General features: G+C 34.3%; 1 protein-coding gene across 4 annotated transcripts in view; it reads right to left on the bottom strand.

The window, feature by feature from the left end:
• Positions 1-15,212, bottom strand: part of LOC144965345 (uncharacterized) — a 56,020-nt gene that overhangs the window by 40,462 nt on the left and 346 nt on the right. For all 4 annotated transcript variants that reach the window (XM_078900592.1, XM_078900589.1, XM_078900591.1 and 1 more), the window contains exons 2-3: positions 9,652-10,714; positions 7,098-7,893 (exon numbers count right to left, since the gene is read on the bottom strand). In XM_078900592.1, coding sequence (XP_078756718.1) covers positions 7,098-7,893; positions 9,652-10,660 — 1,805 coding nt within the window. In that variant the 5' untranslated portion in view covers positions 10,661-10,714. The remainder of the gene's footprint in view (positions 1-7,097; positions 7,894-9,651; positions 10,715-15,212) is intronic.

Here is a 15,212-nt window from a genome sequence, read left to right as displayed (position 1 = left end):
AACAAATTTAAGAGCATCGTCATTTTACTCTCTAAAATGTTGCGTCATTTACTCGGATATTGCATTTCTGAACACGGTTTTTAAAAATCACAAGATCTCAGTCTAGCTAGATATATTTTTTTCTCGTTTCTCAATTCATATCAATGAAATTTTGATAGTCTACGAATAAGGATTTGTTTTATTTGTATTTTGAATTTTATAATAAATGCAATGACAACCCGTAGAGATACAAGACGACAAAGAGCGGCGCGTTTTTTGTCGCAACCTGATATATAATAATAATAATAATAATAATAATAATAATAATAATAATAATAATAATAATAATAATAATAATAATAATAATAATAATAATAACCACTTAAAGAAGAAGAAGAAGAAGAAGAAGAAAAAGAAGAAGAAGAGTGATAATTTATTTTTTATTTATTAACAAGTGTATTGTAGCTGAAAAGGACATTGCTTAAAGGATCTATATAGAAATATAGAAATGGTATATATATATATATATATATATATATATATATATATATATATATATATATATATATATATATACAATATACATACAATATGCTCGAATGCTCGAAACAATATGTAGAAGTTGATCATAATTACACTTGGAATATAATACACACACACACACACACACACACACATATATATATATATATATATATATATATATATATATATATATATATATATATATATATATATATATAATGCAAATTTTCACTCACATTTTTGTGGCCGAGACAACTCGTTTCTGTGTCTTACTCGGCGTAATCCATTGTAATGTCCGTAGAAAAGTATATAAATGAGTAAAATCAACTCACATTACTCATTTTGTATTACTCTGAATTGTTAATTTATTGAGCTACAGGACATCCACCAATTATATATATATATATATATATATATATATATATATATATATATATATATATATATTCTATATATATATATATATATATATATATATATATATGTGTGTGTGTGTGTGTGTGTGTGTGTGTGTTGTGTATTATAGGCAAAACTAAGTGACTATTATCAAATTAGATGTGATACTTGAAATTACTCGGATCAATCACTGATTTAGAATTTTAAACCCGAGGGAATCGGCCTGGCGGAACCCAATCTTGATAAAATCTAGAAAGAATCCCAAGTCCCTGAGTATTACTATTCTTTCATTTAAGATTGTGCATCGGTGCAGAAAAGCAAGGCTTTCGCTGATACCTTGAACAATTATTGGTCCTCGACGTTGTGGTTTCATTGTGCTGCAGTGATGTGACCAATAAAGATAGATTCGAGTCTCCGTACCGAAACTTCCATAAAAATAGGCGACGGTGAAAATGTTTTTTTTTTATGAAAGACAAACAGAATTTATAGCAAAGGAAACACTATCAATATCAATGGACGGTTGATCATTGACAGAATTGATTTTAAAGAGATTTTGCGCTTATGACCGTAGTTATGACAAAGATAAAAGTGACTGTCGACTGGAGATAATAAAACTGTTGTAATTGACTGTTAATATTTTTTATTTCAACATTGAAGAATAAAAATCTCACAAAATCTAATGTTGACATTTATCATTAGTCATTTTTTTTTTCCCAAATACGACCAGTGCATAGTACAACTTATCTGCTGGTATCAAGAATATAAACAATATTGAGACCTTAACCCTTATATGCCATTTTGAGGAGAAGATGGAAATGGTTGGGGCATGTAAGTCGCAGACATGAGGAAACATTGACAAGGACGGCTCCAATGAAAAAGGAAGCGAGGCCGCCCTAAGGATACCCGAAGACGTACCATGGAGAGGGACCTAAAGCAGAGAGGTCTGTCCCTCGAGGTGGCCCTAAGAAAAGCTGCTGACAGGACCAGGTGGAGATCCCTTGCATTGGGGAATTTCCTCAAAATGTCTCACCCAACTAAGACAAAATATATTTTCCCCCACTCAAATACGACAGCTGTAAGCTATGCTAATGATATTTTTTCTGCAAAACAAGCTCTACAACACAATGTTAAATGTTTATATTCATAACAAAAATGTTTATTAAAATGTTGCGATGTACAAAAGAAATCAGTATGAGAGAAAGTTTGGCTGTATCATAACGAATGTGACAATTTTTCTATTGCCATGGTTGGTAAGGATAGAGTTAAAGATACACTACAGACTATCAGAAAGGTACCATATATTTTCTTTAGTTTTGTTTTTTTTTTTTCTTTTTGTTTTTTGTTTTTTTTTTTTTGGGGGGGGGGGGTACGAAACATCGACAGTAATGTTAGTCTGACTGAGTCAATCGGTTTATATGATGACATAGAAGAAGAAGAAGAAGAAGAAGAAGAAGAAGAAGAAGAAGAAGAAGAAGAAGAAGAAGAAGAAGAAGAAGAAGAAGAAGAAGAAGAAGAAGAAGAAGAAGAAGAAGAAGAAGAAGTCATTATCAGAGGGGTCAGGTCTCTTATTTTTTCGATCTTATAATTATAACAATACGACGAAGTGAAATCAAGTTACAGTTGATTTATAAATCATGCAATAAGTCGAGACAATCGACTTCATTAAGGTAGCAGGACCCTTGAAATGGCATTTTTTTAAAATTTAACTTTACTTGATGTACTTTTATATATAAAGTAAGAAATGTTTATGCATGATTTTTTTTTGAATATGCAAATTAGGCATCCAAAATGGCCGTCGTAAACAAAAAAAGGGTATTCTTTAAAACAAATCTTCTTTTATTTATCAATACAATTATTTCAAACATAGCTCATTTAGAACATATTTCATGTCCTGAATTAAAAATTATTGCATTTAATTTTAAAATATTTGTATGACCGAAGATGAGATGTGCAAGTAGTACAATCCTGAGGGGAAAAATGACCCTAATTACGTATGCATGAGACCCACAGGTAGAAAAATATTGATTTTGAGACTTGGTTTTATAATTCAGGAGATAAAGTAACATATTGATAACTCGTATGCAAAGTTTCATGTTGATATATTTAATAGATAGTTCACAATTGTGATTTAAAAATTCTAAGTTCGAACAAAAATGTGAATTTCGGAAATAGAAAAAGGCAAAAACGAACCGAAAATGATAAAAATACTGTGCACTTAAGTCTTCAGTGGCTTTACTGCACCGTTCACTGCTAAAAAGTCTCCATTTTTAATAGAACTTCACATATAATTTAGCTCAAACATTTATGTTGATGGGGAAAATATGGTGGAAACCAAGGTAAATAAAAAGGTTGTCAGGGGCAATCTGAATATACATTCGTTCACCAAATGCTCTATAGAATAAATACTAGGTCATATTTAGCGATCTTTGAATCGAATTCTGAATGATGATAGAAGACAAAAAAAAAAAACCCAACAGAAATTGAAAATTTGGAAAATAAAAATGAAATATTCTAGTGATATCTCAGGACCCAGCTACCTTAAAGTGAGAAATCAAGTAACGATTTTCAATAAAATGCGACATCAAGTTACAATTGACTTCCATAAGATGCAAAATCAAGTTACAATTGGCTTCAATATCTATCTATTCCGTGTAAAAAAAATTTAACTAGATAGCAGCAAAATGCAAAGTAAGATGTCTGATCCCAGCCTTGAGATTCCAATGCGATTATTATGGCATTGTCGAACTGGTGACTTAGATCAAAGACAGACGGTCGTTGTTATGGGATAACGCAAGGCATTATAATACTAATACACCTACATAAATTCTTTTTATTGCCCGGTCAATAATTGGTTCTACAGAACGATACCTGCCAAATCCACCACGTGTTTCATACATGAATGATTGGATTGTGCTGGTTATGACATGGCTGATTAAACAATCGCCTGAGCGGTCATAATACGGTCAAAGAACTATTATCCCCCCAATCGTAGAATGGACAAAGAATATCTAAAAGAAAAGAAAATTTTTACCCCCTCAAACTTAAATCACCCTATCATAAATTCACAATATCAAAAATGAATGAAAGCATCATGGTTACTGTCTATGAAAATCCAAAGCACCAAGGTTGGTCAACGCTAAGTATCTTTCAATTGTCCTGCTATTCGAAATTAAGATACCGGTATATTTGTTGTACTATGGAATATGTTTGTATACCTACATTAATTTGAGCCCTTCAAGCCACTCTTCTCATAACTTCCAGTTGCAATGAACATCGTTTTCATACAAACTTTCATACAAACTTTTTTTTAAAGAAACAGAACCAAGTATTGAAAGAAGATTCATGAAGAAGATCGCTTTGTTATTTCATTTAAGTGTTTGAGTGAAGATGGCAGTAATAACTAATGCAACATTGCAGTTTTTTATTCTCCACCTTCGAATTGGTGGTGCAGAGATAGTCCCTCTAAAATGTCCATTCAGCTTGTGATGTTAATTTTTTTTTTTTCTTTTTGCGTGCAAATCAAATTATTCTGTAAAATTCCAACAATGAATGTTCTTTCCTTAAAAGCAATTGAAAAATAATATTCAATTCATACAACCAATCATTCATTTACTCTTTTTGAGTGTGTCAGTAATAACTACCATCATGCACAGGGCACAGTCGAGGCAGGGTCGGTCTGTGACAAACTGGCATGCTTCCCTTTCAATGTAACCCTTTGCAGGCGGATTCGATTTTACTCCAAACTTATAAATATATAGTATTGTTTTCACCAAGAAAGCCCGAGTCGCATCGCTGTTACTGCTCTCTAGGTGAAAAAGAATAGTTCTTATGTATTAATGAAATTTTTTTAAATATATAATTTCGAAGAAATTCAATCTAGCTGTTATTGGATTAAATAATCAAAACAGCTGACGATTACAATCAGTGAAGTAATGGTGCGATCCAAGAATAGTCATGACCTACTGCATTATAACAAAATTAGCATTATTATAGCCTTAAAGTGACCCCTTGCTGCACCTTGAGTTGCACTTACTATTATTAATCCATTCATTTGGATGCCGTAAGGTAGTAGGTCGCATGAGTAAGTGCCGCGAATTATTATCGCGTGCTAAACTATCACTAAGGTGTGGGCCAATGAATTGAAATTTATTGTAGAATGGTTGCTAGGAGTGAGCTATTGAACCGATATTGACATGAATAAATTGAATCAATGTTTTCTCAGACGCCATCAGCAGCTCATAAATAAGTAAAGAAAAAAAAAAGAACAAAGACCAAAGCTAATTATTATACCATAGGGATATAAAGCCTCAGGAAATAAGGAAGTGGGTTAGCATATAGATTCGCTCTTGTATAGGAGTACCACAATACATCTTCATTGGAAAATCCTGTTTTGTTTTGTTTTTCTCGTTTGTTTTATTTGTTGTTATTTTAAGCTTAAACGTAATTCGATTTGCTTTGTTTTTATTGCTTGCTAACCCAAATTCATCTGATGAGTTCTTAAAAACATTTTCAGTGTTAAAAGGATTGCATTATACTCTCTCTCTCTCTCTCTCTCTCTCTCTCTCTCTCTCTCTCTCTCTCTCTCTCTCTCTCTCTCTCTCTCTCTCTCTCTATATATATATATATATATATATATATATATATATATATATATATATATATATATATATATATATATATATATATATATATTACCTTATAGAATAAGTACTTGCACTAAAACTGTTCAAAAACTCATCAAATGAACTTGGGTTACCAAACAATAGAAACAAAGCAAATCGAACTACGTTTAAACTTAAAATAACAACCATAAAGACAAACAAACAAACATATATACACACACACACACACACACACACACACACACACATATATATATATATATTATATATATATATATATATATATATATATATATATATATATATATATATATATAAAAGTAATAAGCAAATCAAATAGCACTTAAGGAACCATGAAGTTAAGAGCAAGATACTTTCTTTAAAAAACTTTTACATTATTTGTTACAACCACCATTACAGACATTCAGCAAATAAAATGCATAAGGTATGATAAAGGTTGTTTTGTTGACAATGATGTGAAGAAAATATAAATAACAAAGATAACAGAGTCAAGAATGTTCAAAATGCTCACTTTAGGAACGGTTTGGGTCTTTTCTAAAAAATAATAAATTGATTACCTATATTGGGCGTTTTTTATCATTCTGTATTGTCATTATAGGAAAAGAGGGTTGCCAGTCCAGGAAGCAAAAATTTCATTAACTTTTTCGTAAATACCAACCCCTTTCTGAGTGTTGAACTCCAGTAAAAAGACATTAGGTACTTACTTCTTTCCAACTGGAAAATATACTGAGGGTTTATAGCATACTGAATTCCGTAAATAGGCCAATACATAAAATTGGCAACCTTGGTATTAAAAAAACCCAACATTTTTGGTGAAAAAAATGCATAATTTGAGTTGATACCCGTTTCGCATCCTAATTTGGGGGTCTGGCATTAAAAATTATAACAAGATTGTGGTACATTTTCTGCAAAAACTAATGAAGGAATAACCTCCATAGTCTTCCCTCTTACCAACATTGTAGCATTTTGTGTCAACATAGAGAGATTTTATGCATATGGGTTTGGCTTATGGGATTTGTATTAAATGAATACAAAGTTGTAAAAGGTTGCGAATCAAATTTTCTGACAAATTTATATTTTTTAATTTATAATTTGGATTATAAGAAAAAAATACACACACCCTATCAAAAATAATCCTCTATGGTGACATAATACATTATCTTTATAATAATTGTGCACATTTTAAGACGATGTCATGGAAAAGATTTTGATAAATATTTGACACAGTATCCCATACCACTGGGAAAATGACAAAGTGAGAAAATAGCAAGATAACTTTCCATTTTTCACACTTTTCAGACTACCTATAACCTTTTCAACGTGTTTATAGTATATTTTGAGAAGCGGCACTTGGATTACATTAATTCTAAGATAATAAAATAATGTTTTCCACCAAAATCTCAAAATCATTTTTTGTACGATTTTCCCAAACCGTCGACTAACATCACAGAGAAAAGTGACCACTGTGAACATGTTGAAAATATTGCAAAAAAAATGCAAGGGTGTCACTGGAGATGGTTTGATTGTGTGACAAATAAAAAATTAACAACTCACCCTGACATTGTAGTCCCACTGCAGCCATCATCCTCATCCCCAAACCCTTCGCCATCATCAAAGTCATCATCATCCTCATCATCATCACAATCTGTTCCATTGGCACCATCATTACTTTCATCTTCATAATCCTCACCCATATCTCTAGCCATTTCTTTTCGTAAACCTCTTTTAGCAGGTGCCCCATCTCCCATGGGACGTTGCTCTACAAGTTTGTTTCCAATATTTGCTTTAATATTTCCATTTGCAATAGCATTCAATCTTGAAGATGAAACTAACTTTTGCGGTTTAAGATCTTTATTTTGTTGCCCATGGGGTTGTGATTTGGTCAATGTGTTATTTGTTGTCATTTCCTTGATCACATCTTTCTTCGTCGTTGATATGTGACTTAAAGGAGGTGAGTTTATCTTCTTCTGAGATTGTTGAGAAGGGGGCGGTTTTGTGACAAGTTGAATACTTGCATTAGATCGCTCAAATGTGGGTCGAGAATTGGAAGAAGAAGACGATGCATTGGCTACAGAATGAGAAGGTGATTTGTTGTCCAGAGAAAGTGAGGAAAGTTGACGGGTAAAATTTCCATTGATGACATTGTTATTCAAATTGTCAGATTGTGCTGTGGCTGTGGGCAATTTTTGAGGTTTATTCACTGATTTCTTGTCCATTTCTTCAGTACTTTCCGTGATTGATGTCTTCCTATAGTAGACAGTTCCTGTCAAAGTATTTGTAACTGGCATCTTTTTTAAAGTTCCTGTATTTTCGAGGCCATCTGTAGCTGGTTTATTTGATACATCTGATTCTGGAAGGAGGGATAAAAGCAAATACAAATATTTTGAGGTGAGAAAAAAAGAGGAAATGTAATGTTGGACAATAGACACTTACATGAATAATGATAAGAGACAAGGGGCAAATAGAGAGAGAGAGAGAGAGAGAGAGAGAGAGAGAGAGAGAGAGAGAGAGAGAGAGAGAGAGAGAGAGAGAGAGAGAGAGAGAGAGAGAGAGAGAGAGAGAGAGAGAGAGAGAGAGAGAGAGAGAGAGAGAGAATAAGCAGAATAAGGGTTTGGATTTGAATCTGCCAAGCCCAAAGAAAGAAAAACGGTATTGAATGCGATCTAAGTAATTCATTGTCAAATAAAAGGTAGCTTTCAAATCAGTTAATATCACTGGGTCCTCATCTCGACTTCTTTACTAGTCTAAACAAAAAATAAAAGATAAGCACCATGAAAAAGGGTTCAAAAGAGTTACATAAACATCTTTTCAAAAACTCATGGAAGCACAGAGATTTAGGGAAGGAGAGACATTGAGCGTTGACTTTGCCTCTTGATACAGCAACACAAAGAGATTAAGACTGGCATAAAAGGTCATGTCTAAAGACAAACAAAAAAAACCACTTCCACAACCAAAATCATATTAGCATATAATATTGATCTCAAACCACCCAAAGATAAAATGCCAAAATTTATAGGTCACTCCACATGGGAGACAGTAAAAATTTAAGTTTTTAAAAAACTACAAATGACTTTGTTAGAAGGACAGAAATGAAAGACAATGATATGTTCAAAACCAATTCAAAAATCCAGATGTTGAAATCCTTAAAGAATAAATTGAAGGTTTTGAAAGTTATCGGAAAAAATGAAATTTATCTATATCTAGAATAAATTCAACTTTCTGGATTAGAAACTTGAAGATTACACTGAAACTCCCAGACACATTTTGAAAATCAAATAATTTGAAAAAATTTGTTTTTTAAACTTGACCTTTTTATAGCATAATAGCCACTAAACATGCTAAAGTACTTTACAAAGGGTCCCTGACCAAGCGTAACATGTAGAATGAGACGTGATGCCTGTTAGGCGATATATTACAATTTTCAGGACAGAGACAACACTGTTAACAGCCAGGTGCTCATTTTACACCCGAGTATAGTGAGAGAATGTGAGTAAAGAGTCTTTTCCAGGACTCAACTATGCGCCGAGTGAGGCTTGAATTCTGAATCCGATCTAAAGGCAAGTTTCATACCACAAGACCACATATTCGCACAAGAGAGAGAAAATGAGGGCCTATGGATAGAACATGGTAGAAAAATTTTAACTAAAAATGCAACATTATCGTGGAGTGCTAAGTTACGACCCACGTGGAAGAGGAAGAGGTGGTAGGGATGATGATGTGGTGGTGGTAGATGTAGTAGTAGTGGTAGGGATGATGATGTGGTTGTGGTTGTAGCAGTAGTGGTGGTAGGGATGTTGATGATGATGTGGTGGTGGTTGAAGCAGTAGTGGTGGTAGGGATGATGATGTGGTGGTGATTGTAGTAGTAGTGATGGTAGGAATGATGAAGTGGTGGTGGTTTTTTACATGTGTTACAAAAATAGCCATAATATAATAATTGTTATTAAAAATCCTTAATATATTAATAAATAGGAGCTTAGCTAGCTTTTTCACATAATATAATTTCACAGCAATCACACAAAAAAAACTAAAAAGTAATGAAGTATCACATATTGTCATCTTCTATGTTTTGGTAACAATGTGATGTCAATAAGCAACAAAATATTTACCTGAACTAATAAATCTCAATGACTGATGCACTTGCTTGGCACCAAGTTGGTTTTGAGATAAGTAGTGTGGCATGTGACTCTCGCCACTAGAATCATGCTTAATAACTTTGACAGTTTCAGAGTAAGGCTTGTTTGAATTATAAGTCAGTTTTTCAGAAGTTTGAGACATAGGGCTAGAGGATGTTGAAGAGGAACCTCCATTACCAAGATGTCTATTAATTTGAGTAGCATTTGGATTTTTATACGAAGTGGTGCTGGCAAACTGAAACATTGCATTTTTTACAGACTTATTGTTATCAGCATTTCGCTTCAGTGACGACTGTGATGCATTGGAAGCATCCACTTGCTTTGGTATATGAGTTGCAGTGGCAGTCGTGCTTGTCTGTTTGATAGAATCTGTCTTCTCTCTTGAAATACCACTCAAAGGTCTCAAAAAAGAATTTCGTTGAAGAGTTGATGGGTTTACTCCATTTTTCTCTGGCACAGCTGATGCAACAGCAGCAGCAGCCTCTATCATGCGCTTAGACTTTTCCCCATTGATATTAGCCGCAATCTCTGTAGCACTGACTGGTCTGACATAAGGATTTGTAGGTGTTGGACTTTTCCTGATTTTTTGATGAAAGGACTGGTGGAATTTTTGATAAGTATTATTTTGTTCAGGCTTCCTTGAAAATGATACCACATCAGGTGCAGGGTTTGAGGAAATGCTTCCTACATTGCCAGTATAGTATAGCCCAGTGGCTGAATATACTCCAACACCAGGGTCTACTGACAAATCTTTTGCTACAGTGCCACCATTCACCTCCAAAGGATTAAAGAGATGGATGGCCTTGCTGAGGGATGTGTTGTATTTTAGCACTGGTTTGTCTGCCTGTTGTCTGAGTGGAAGTTGTTTTCGTAATGAAATTTCCTCTAACCCAACTGCTGTTGCTCTGCTACCAAAATCCTGCAGACTTTCATAAGGGATGCGACTCCTGTCCATGACATCCTTACAGGCATCTGGATTCATAACGCTGGTTCAAATATATTCAAATCATTGATGACTGGTGTTCGTATTATGTACCTGGTGTTGGAGAGGGAAAATAAATTTAAAGATTAATAAGGGATATAGGAGAAATTTGATGTCTTTAGATAGCAACCTTTGTCAACACTTTATGTTTATTTAATTGACAAATGTGATAAATTTTTAGTAAGAGAACTGTATCAACAAAGCTTTGGAATCTCTCTTTCTCCATAAGGATTCAAACCAATCGCCTTTACATCAAAAAAGAAGAGTGCCATTCCTATGCCATGTCCTTGTCCAATACAAAATTGCTAACTTTAAATAATACTAACCAACATAGTAGTTGGCACACCTGGATACTGAAAGGAACCAGGTTCTCCCATACAAACTGTATCCGAAAAACCTGTCAGATATGCTGGACACATTGGCTCCACATCAAGGGTGTTGCCTGAATTAATAGAAATGCAACACAGTCTTCCGAGGAAGCTGGGGGGGGGGGGGGGGGGGGGGGGGGGAGACCGGTAAACCAGGCGCTTCTAAGGAACTCTACCCAGGCACTATGCTATTCCACATCTGAGCATTGTGCTCAAGTGTGAGATAAAAGCAAGAACATTAAGAAGGTAGATGTAAAATTTCACAAGTAAATGCATATAGTGTTGAGAACCAATGCATATATATATATATATATATATATATATATATATATATATATATATATATATATATATATATATGTGTATGTTTCTGAAATACAAGAAAACAGGTATAATGTATAGATGATGAGCGCTTGACTAAGAAACTCACAACATTGCCAGCCAGAAATATAACAAACCAAGACACAAAACTTTGCGTAACCTTGAACGTTTATAGTCTGGTTAATACAGTTTAGTGAGAATTATTCATAAGAATGGATGGCAAAAAAAAACAATAACATAGACCTGAGTGACGTCATCTTCGTTCTATCTATACACATTGCTCTTAGAAATAAAAGCAGATGGAATTCCCAGTTAACATTATTAATAAAATGAGAATGTTTGTCTTTTGGGTCTATGAGCACTCCTCTCTACAAAAAATAAAATAATCACCAATGACAATTTCAAGGCCAATTAACCATTAAGCGTTGAAGAAAATACTTTCAATTATTATCATTTTTATTAGGCTGTCGTTATTGCCAGACATGTCTGCCTATAAAGAAAAACGATTATTGGCAACTAAGCATGAAAAATACCAAATAATCTGAAAAAATTTCAATGGTAATTTGTGTCCCAAATCAGTTAATATCAAATTATATTTAATACAAAAGATGAAAGTAGACAGTGCTCAAATATGCTAAATTCAGCTTTTTTAAAAAGCAAATGGATCAATGAAATTTAAGTTTTTGACACTTTGAACTGAAAATATCAAACTGACAATTCCACCTCCTTTCTTTCAACCAGCAAGAAACATGTAATCAGCAAATCGGTTCATAGTCCACCAAACATTAAAAATTCACCACCTACCTACCTGTTATCTATATTGATCTTCTTTTGTTTCTATAATTTGTTTATTCTGACCACAATTTTGGGGATATTAATGATGGCCGGGGATTTGTTTAATTGGCGGACAAATCCCTAAGCCTAGGTGTTGTTCTCCCCAGAATCGACCTACTGTTTTCCTGTCTTCCTCAAACAAAAGAACACAATTGAATACCACGCTTCCATAAACTAGATCGAACAGCATATTATCCGAATCAGAGATGAAAATGACTATCAAAACAAAGAAGCAAAGATGGTGGAAAATTATCTAGCTCTTACATGAATTTTAAGTTACAAAGATATCGGTGTGGAAAGACAGCTCAGTGGGTTAGACCACCTTTCATCTTGTTCCTTTTTGCTGCATTGGTTCGCATCCTCTTGCTCCCTTTTTTTTTCTTCTTTTTTTTATACTTCCCAGATGATGTGAATTGTTTTCCCTTTTTGCTTTACTTATTTGTTCGGTTGTTTTTTTTTCAGAAATATTTATTATTATTATTATTATTATTATTATTATTATTACTACTACTATTTTTATTCATCTATTCACTAGCTATTTACCTATTTACCTGTTTAAGAGAAAGATAAGTTATAAATTTGACCAAAATAAACGAAAACAACCAACCCCTCTCTTTCTGTTTTTATTATTATTATTATTATTATTATTATTATTATTATTATCATTATTATTATTATTATTATTATTATTATTATTATTATTATTATTATTATTATTATTATTATTATTATTATTATTATTATTATTATCATTATTATTATTATCATCATCATCATTGTTTTGTTTTTGAGCTAGACTATTCTATTCTCCTTTATTGTTTGGCCTTGTCCCTTTCTGAGCATGAATTTCTTAAAATTGTTTTCATTTTTTTTTTTTTAATCTGACCGTTTGATCGCCCTCTGAATTTTTTTGTTTGTTTGCTTTTGAATTATTTTATCCTTTTAGTATATACTTTTTGAGATCAGAGTGGGGACGAAAATGACAATTTGCAATATTCTATAGAAAGGAACCAAGAGAGAGAGAGAGAGAGAGAGAGAGAGAGAGAGAGAGAGAGAAAAAAAAAGATTTAAAAGAAAAAAAAGGGGGGGGGGGGGTGGATGGGACATAGTGCGGGGCGGTCCTTGGCAAGCTTAAGGACCACGGTCCTACGGTCCCTGGGAAATGAAAACCGCAAGGACCGGTCCTTTTCGACATTGAACATTCCTGAGAGACTGTTGGAAGTTCGAACCGTTTTGACCTTTGGGACCGTGGGATCGTTCATTCTTGAACCGTTAAAGACTTGAGACCGCTACACGATGAAAACAGGAGTAAAACACACGGAGTAGTCACACTCATTTCAAATTGTAACCTAATTAGAGAAGAGGGGTGATGCCTTCTTTATTTGCTCACCGTACTTCATTGTTACTTCGATAATTTAGCGTAAATAAAATTTGAAATTTATCCCATTAACGGAGATAATGGAATCGCCCAAGGCGTTGATCGAGTTGTTCGTGGCGTTGATGCACACACGCAACTCCTACCACCACCCCCCCCCCCCCCACACACACACACACATTAGAGGGCAGCGAGCATTGAAGAGTAAGAGAGAGACGTGAAGTTATAATAAGAGGGGGTGGATGCGGTAATAAGTAATAAGTGGGGTCGATGGTGACTTTTCGTCAGATCTAACAAACCCAGCTACCCATTCACTGCTGAGTAGACAGGGATTCAGAAAAAACTCGACTGCACCCAGGATCGATCTCTGGCCCTATGCGTATAAAGAGAGTGCTCTCTCAACTGAGCTATCGGGGTCCCCAAATATTCTATTGGACTTTTTAAAAATACAGACGTTATACCTGGGTTTTTTGGAAGGAAGAAACGAATGAAACTCATATTATTTGATTAGTTAAAACACCAAACGAAATTTTTATATTATTGTATTATTTTAAATAACAACAATGCGATAGAAAGGAGTGGTGACAAGAGATGGACAAAAGAAAACAAAAAATCGGACTTGCTACTTGCTAGGTTCGAGACACACACACACACACACACACAAACACACACATCTCTTTAGTAGTCACATGTCAAACAATAACCCATTAGAGAAGAGGGGTCATGCCTTCATCATAGATCATTGTCATTGCGATCATTATGGTGTAGTAAATTTTGAAATTTACCCCGTATAATGGAATCGTCCAAGGCGTGCACCTCCTGTTCCCCCATCTCACACACGAAAGGGCGGTTTGCGGAGTGGAGGAGGTGGTCGTCTGCCTCTATGGTCGTCTGTGTCGTTTAGTGTATGGCAAAGGGGGGTGGGTGCGATTAATTAAGTGGGATGGGTGGTGATTGGTGGAAGATAGGCAAAGAACCGAGGCAACGAATCGCTGGGGAAGTAGTATGGCGCGAGACCGTTGAAAGGTGATAAGAAGTGAGGACCGCCGCCGGTCTTCCACTTTGGGACCGATCCCCGGTTCACAGCTAAAAGACCGTCCCAAGGACCGGTCCTCAGCGCGGCACTAATGGGACATTTATTATTTGCAACGCTCTCTATAGAAAGAAAATAAAAATAAATAGAACCAGGATTCGAACACACAGCGTCCATTCCGACAAGCCTACTAAGGCAAACAACTTAACCATTTGGCCATGACACCCACATGAATGTTGACGTATAGGCCTATTGCGTATATAATATAGTATAGTAACCTACTATCCACCGACTGATTTATTGTTGGTTAATTGTATGCTTTTAATGATATTTCATTAACTTTCCTTATTTCTATGTGCATTATCATATTTCTGGAACGTGGATAAATGTTTTACAGGGTCTGCCAATAATCGTTTTCTTTATTGCCAGACACAGCGTTATTATTATTGTTATTGTTGCTGTTATTTTTTTATTATTCTTTAATTATCGTGTCATCACCATATGGTCTATTTCTATGCTAAGACTAAGAATAAATAACTATGGCATCTGTGCCAAATCAACCGATGCAAAGTAAGACGGGAAACGAATTCTGGTCTAAAATAGATTGTATGTGAAAATTCC

The sequence above is a fragment of the Berghia stephanieae genome, chromosome 2, assembly GCF_034508935.2.
Source record: "Berghia stephanieae isolate SIO BIC M18660-M18661 chromosome 2, UCSD_Bste_1.3, whole genome shotgun sequence".
In the NCBI taxonomy this organism is placed as follows: Eukaryota; Metazoa; Mollusca; class Gastropoda; order Nudibranchia; family Aeolidiidae; genus Berghia; species Berghia stephanieae.
The sequence above is the reverse complement of the archived record's forward strand: the minus strand, read 5'-3'. Positions and strand labels throughout refer to the sequence as shown.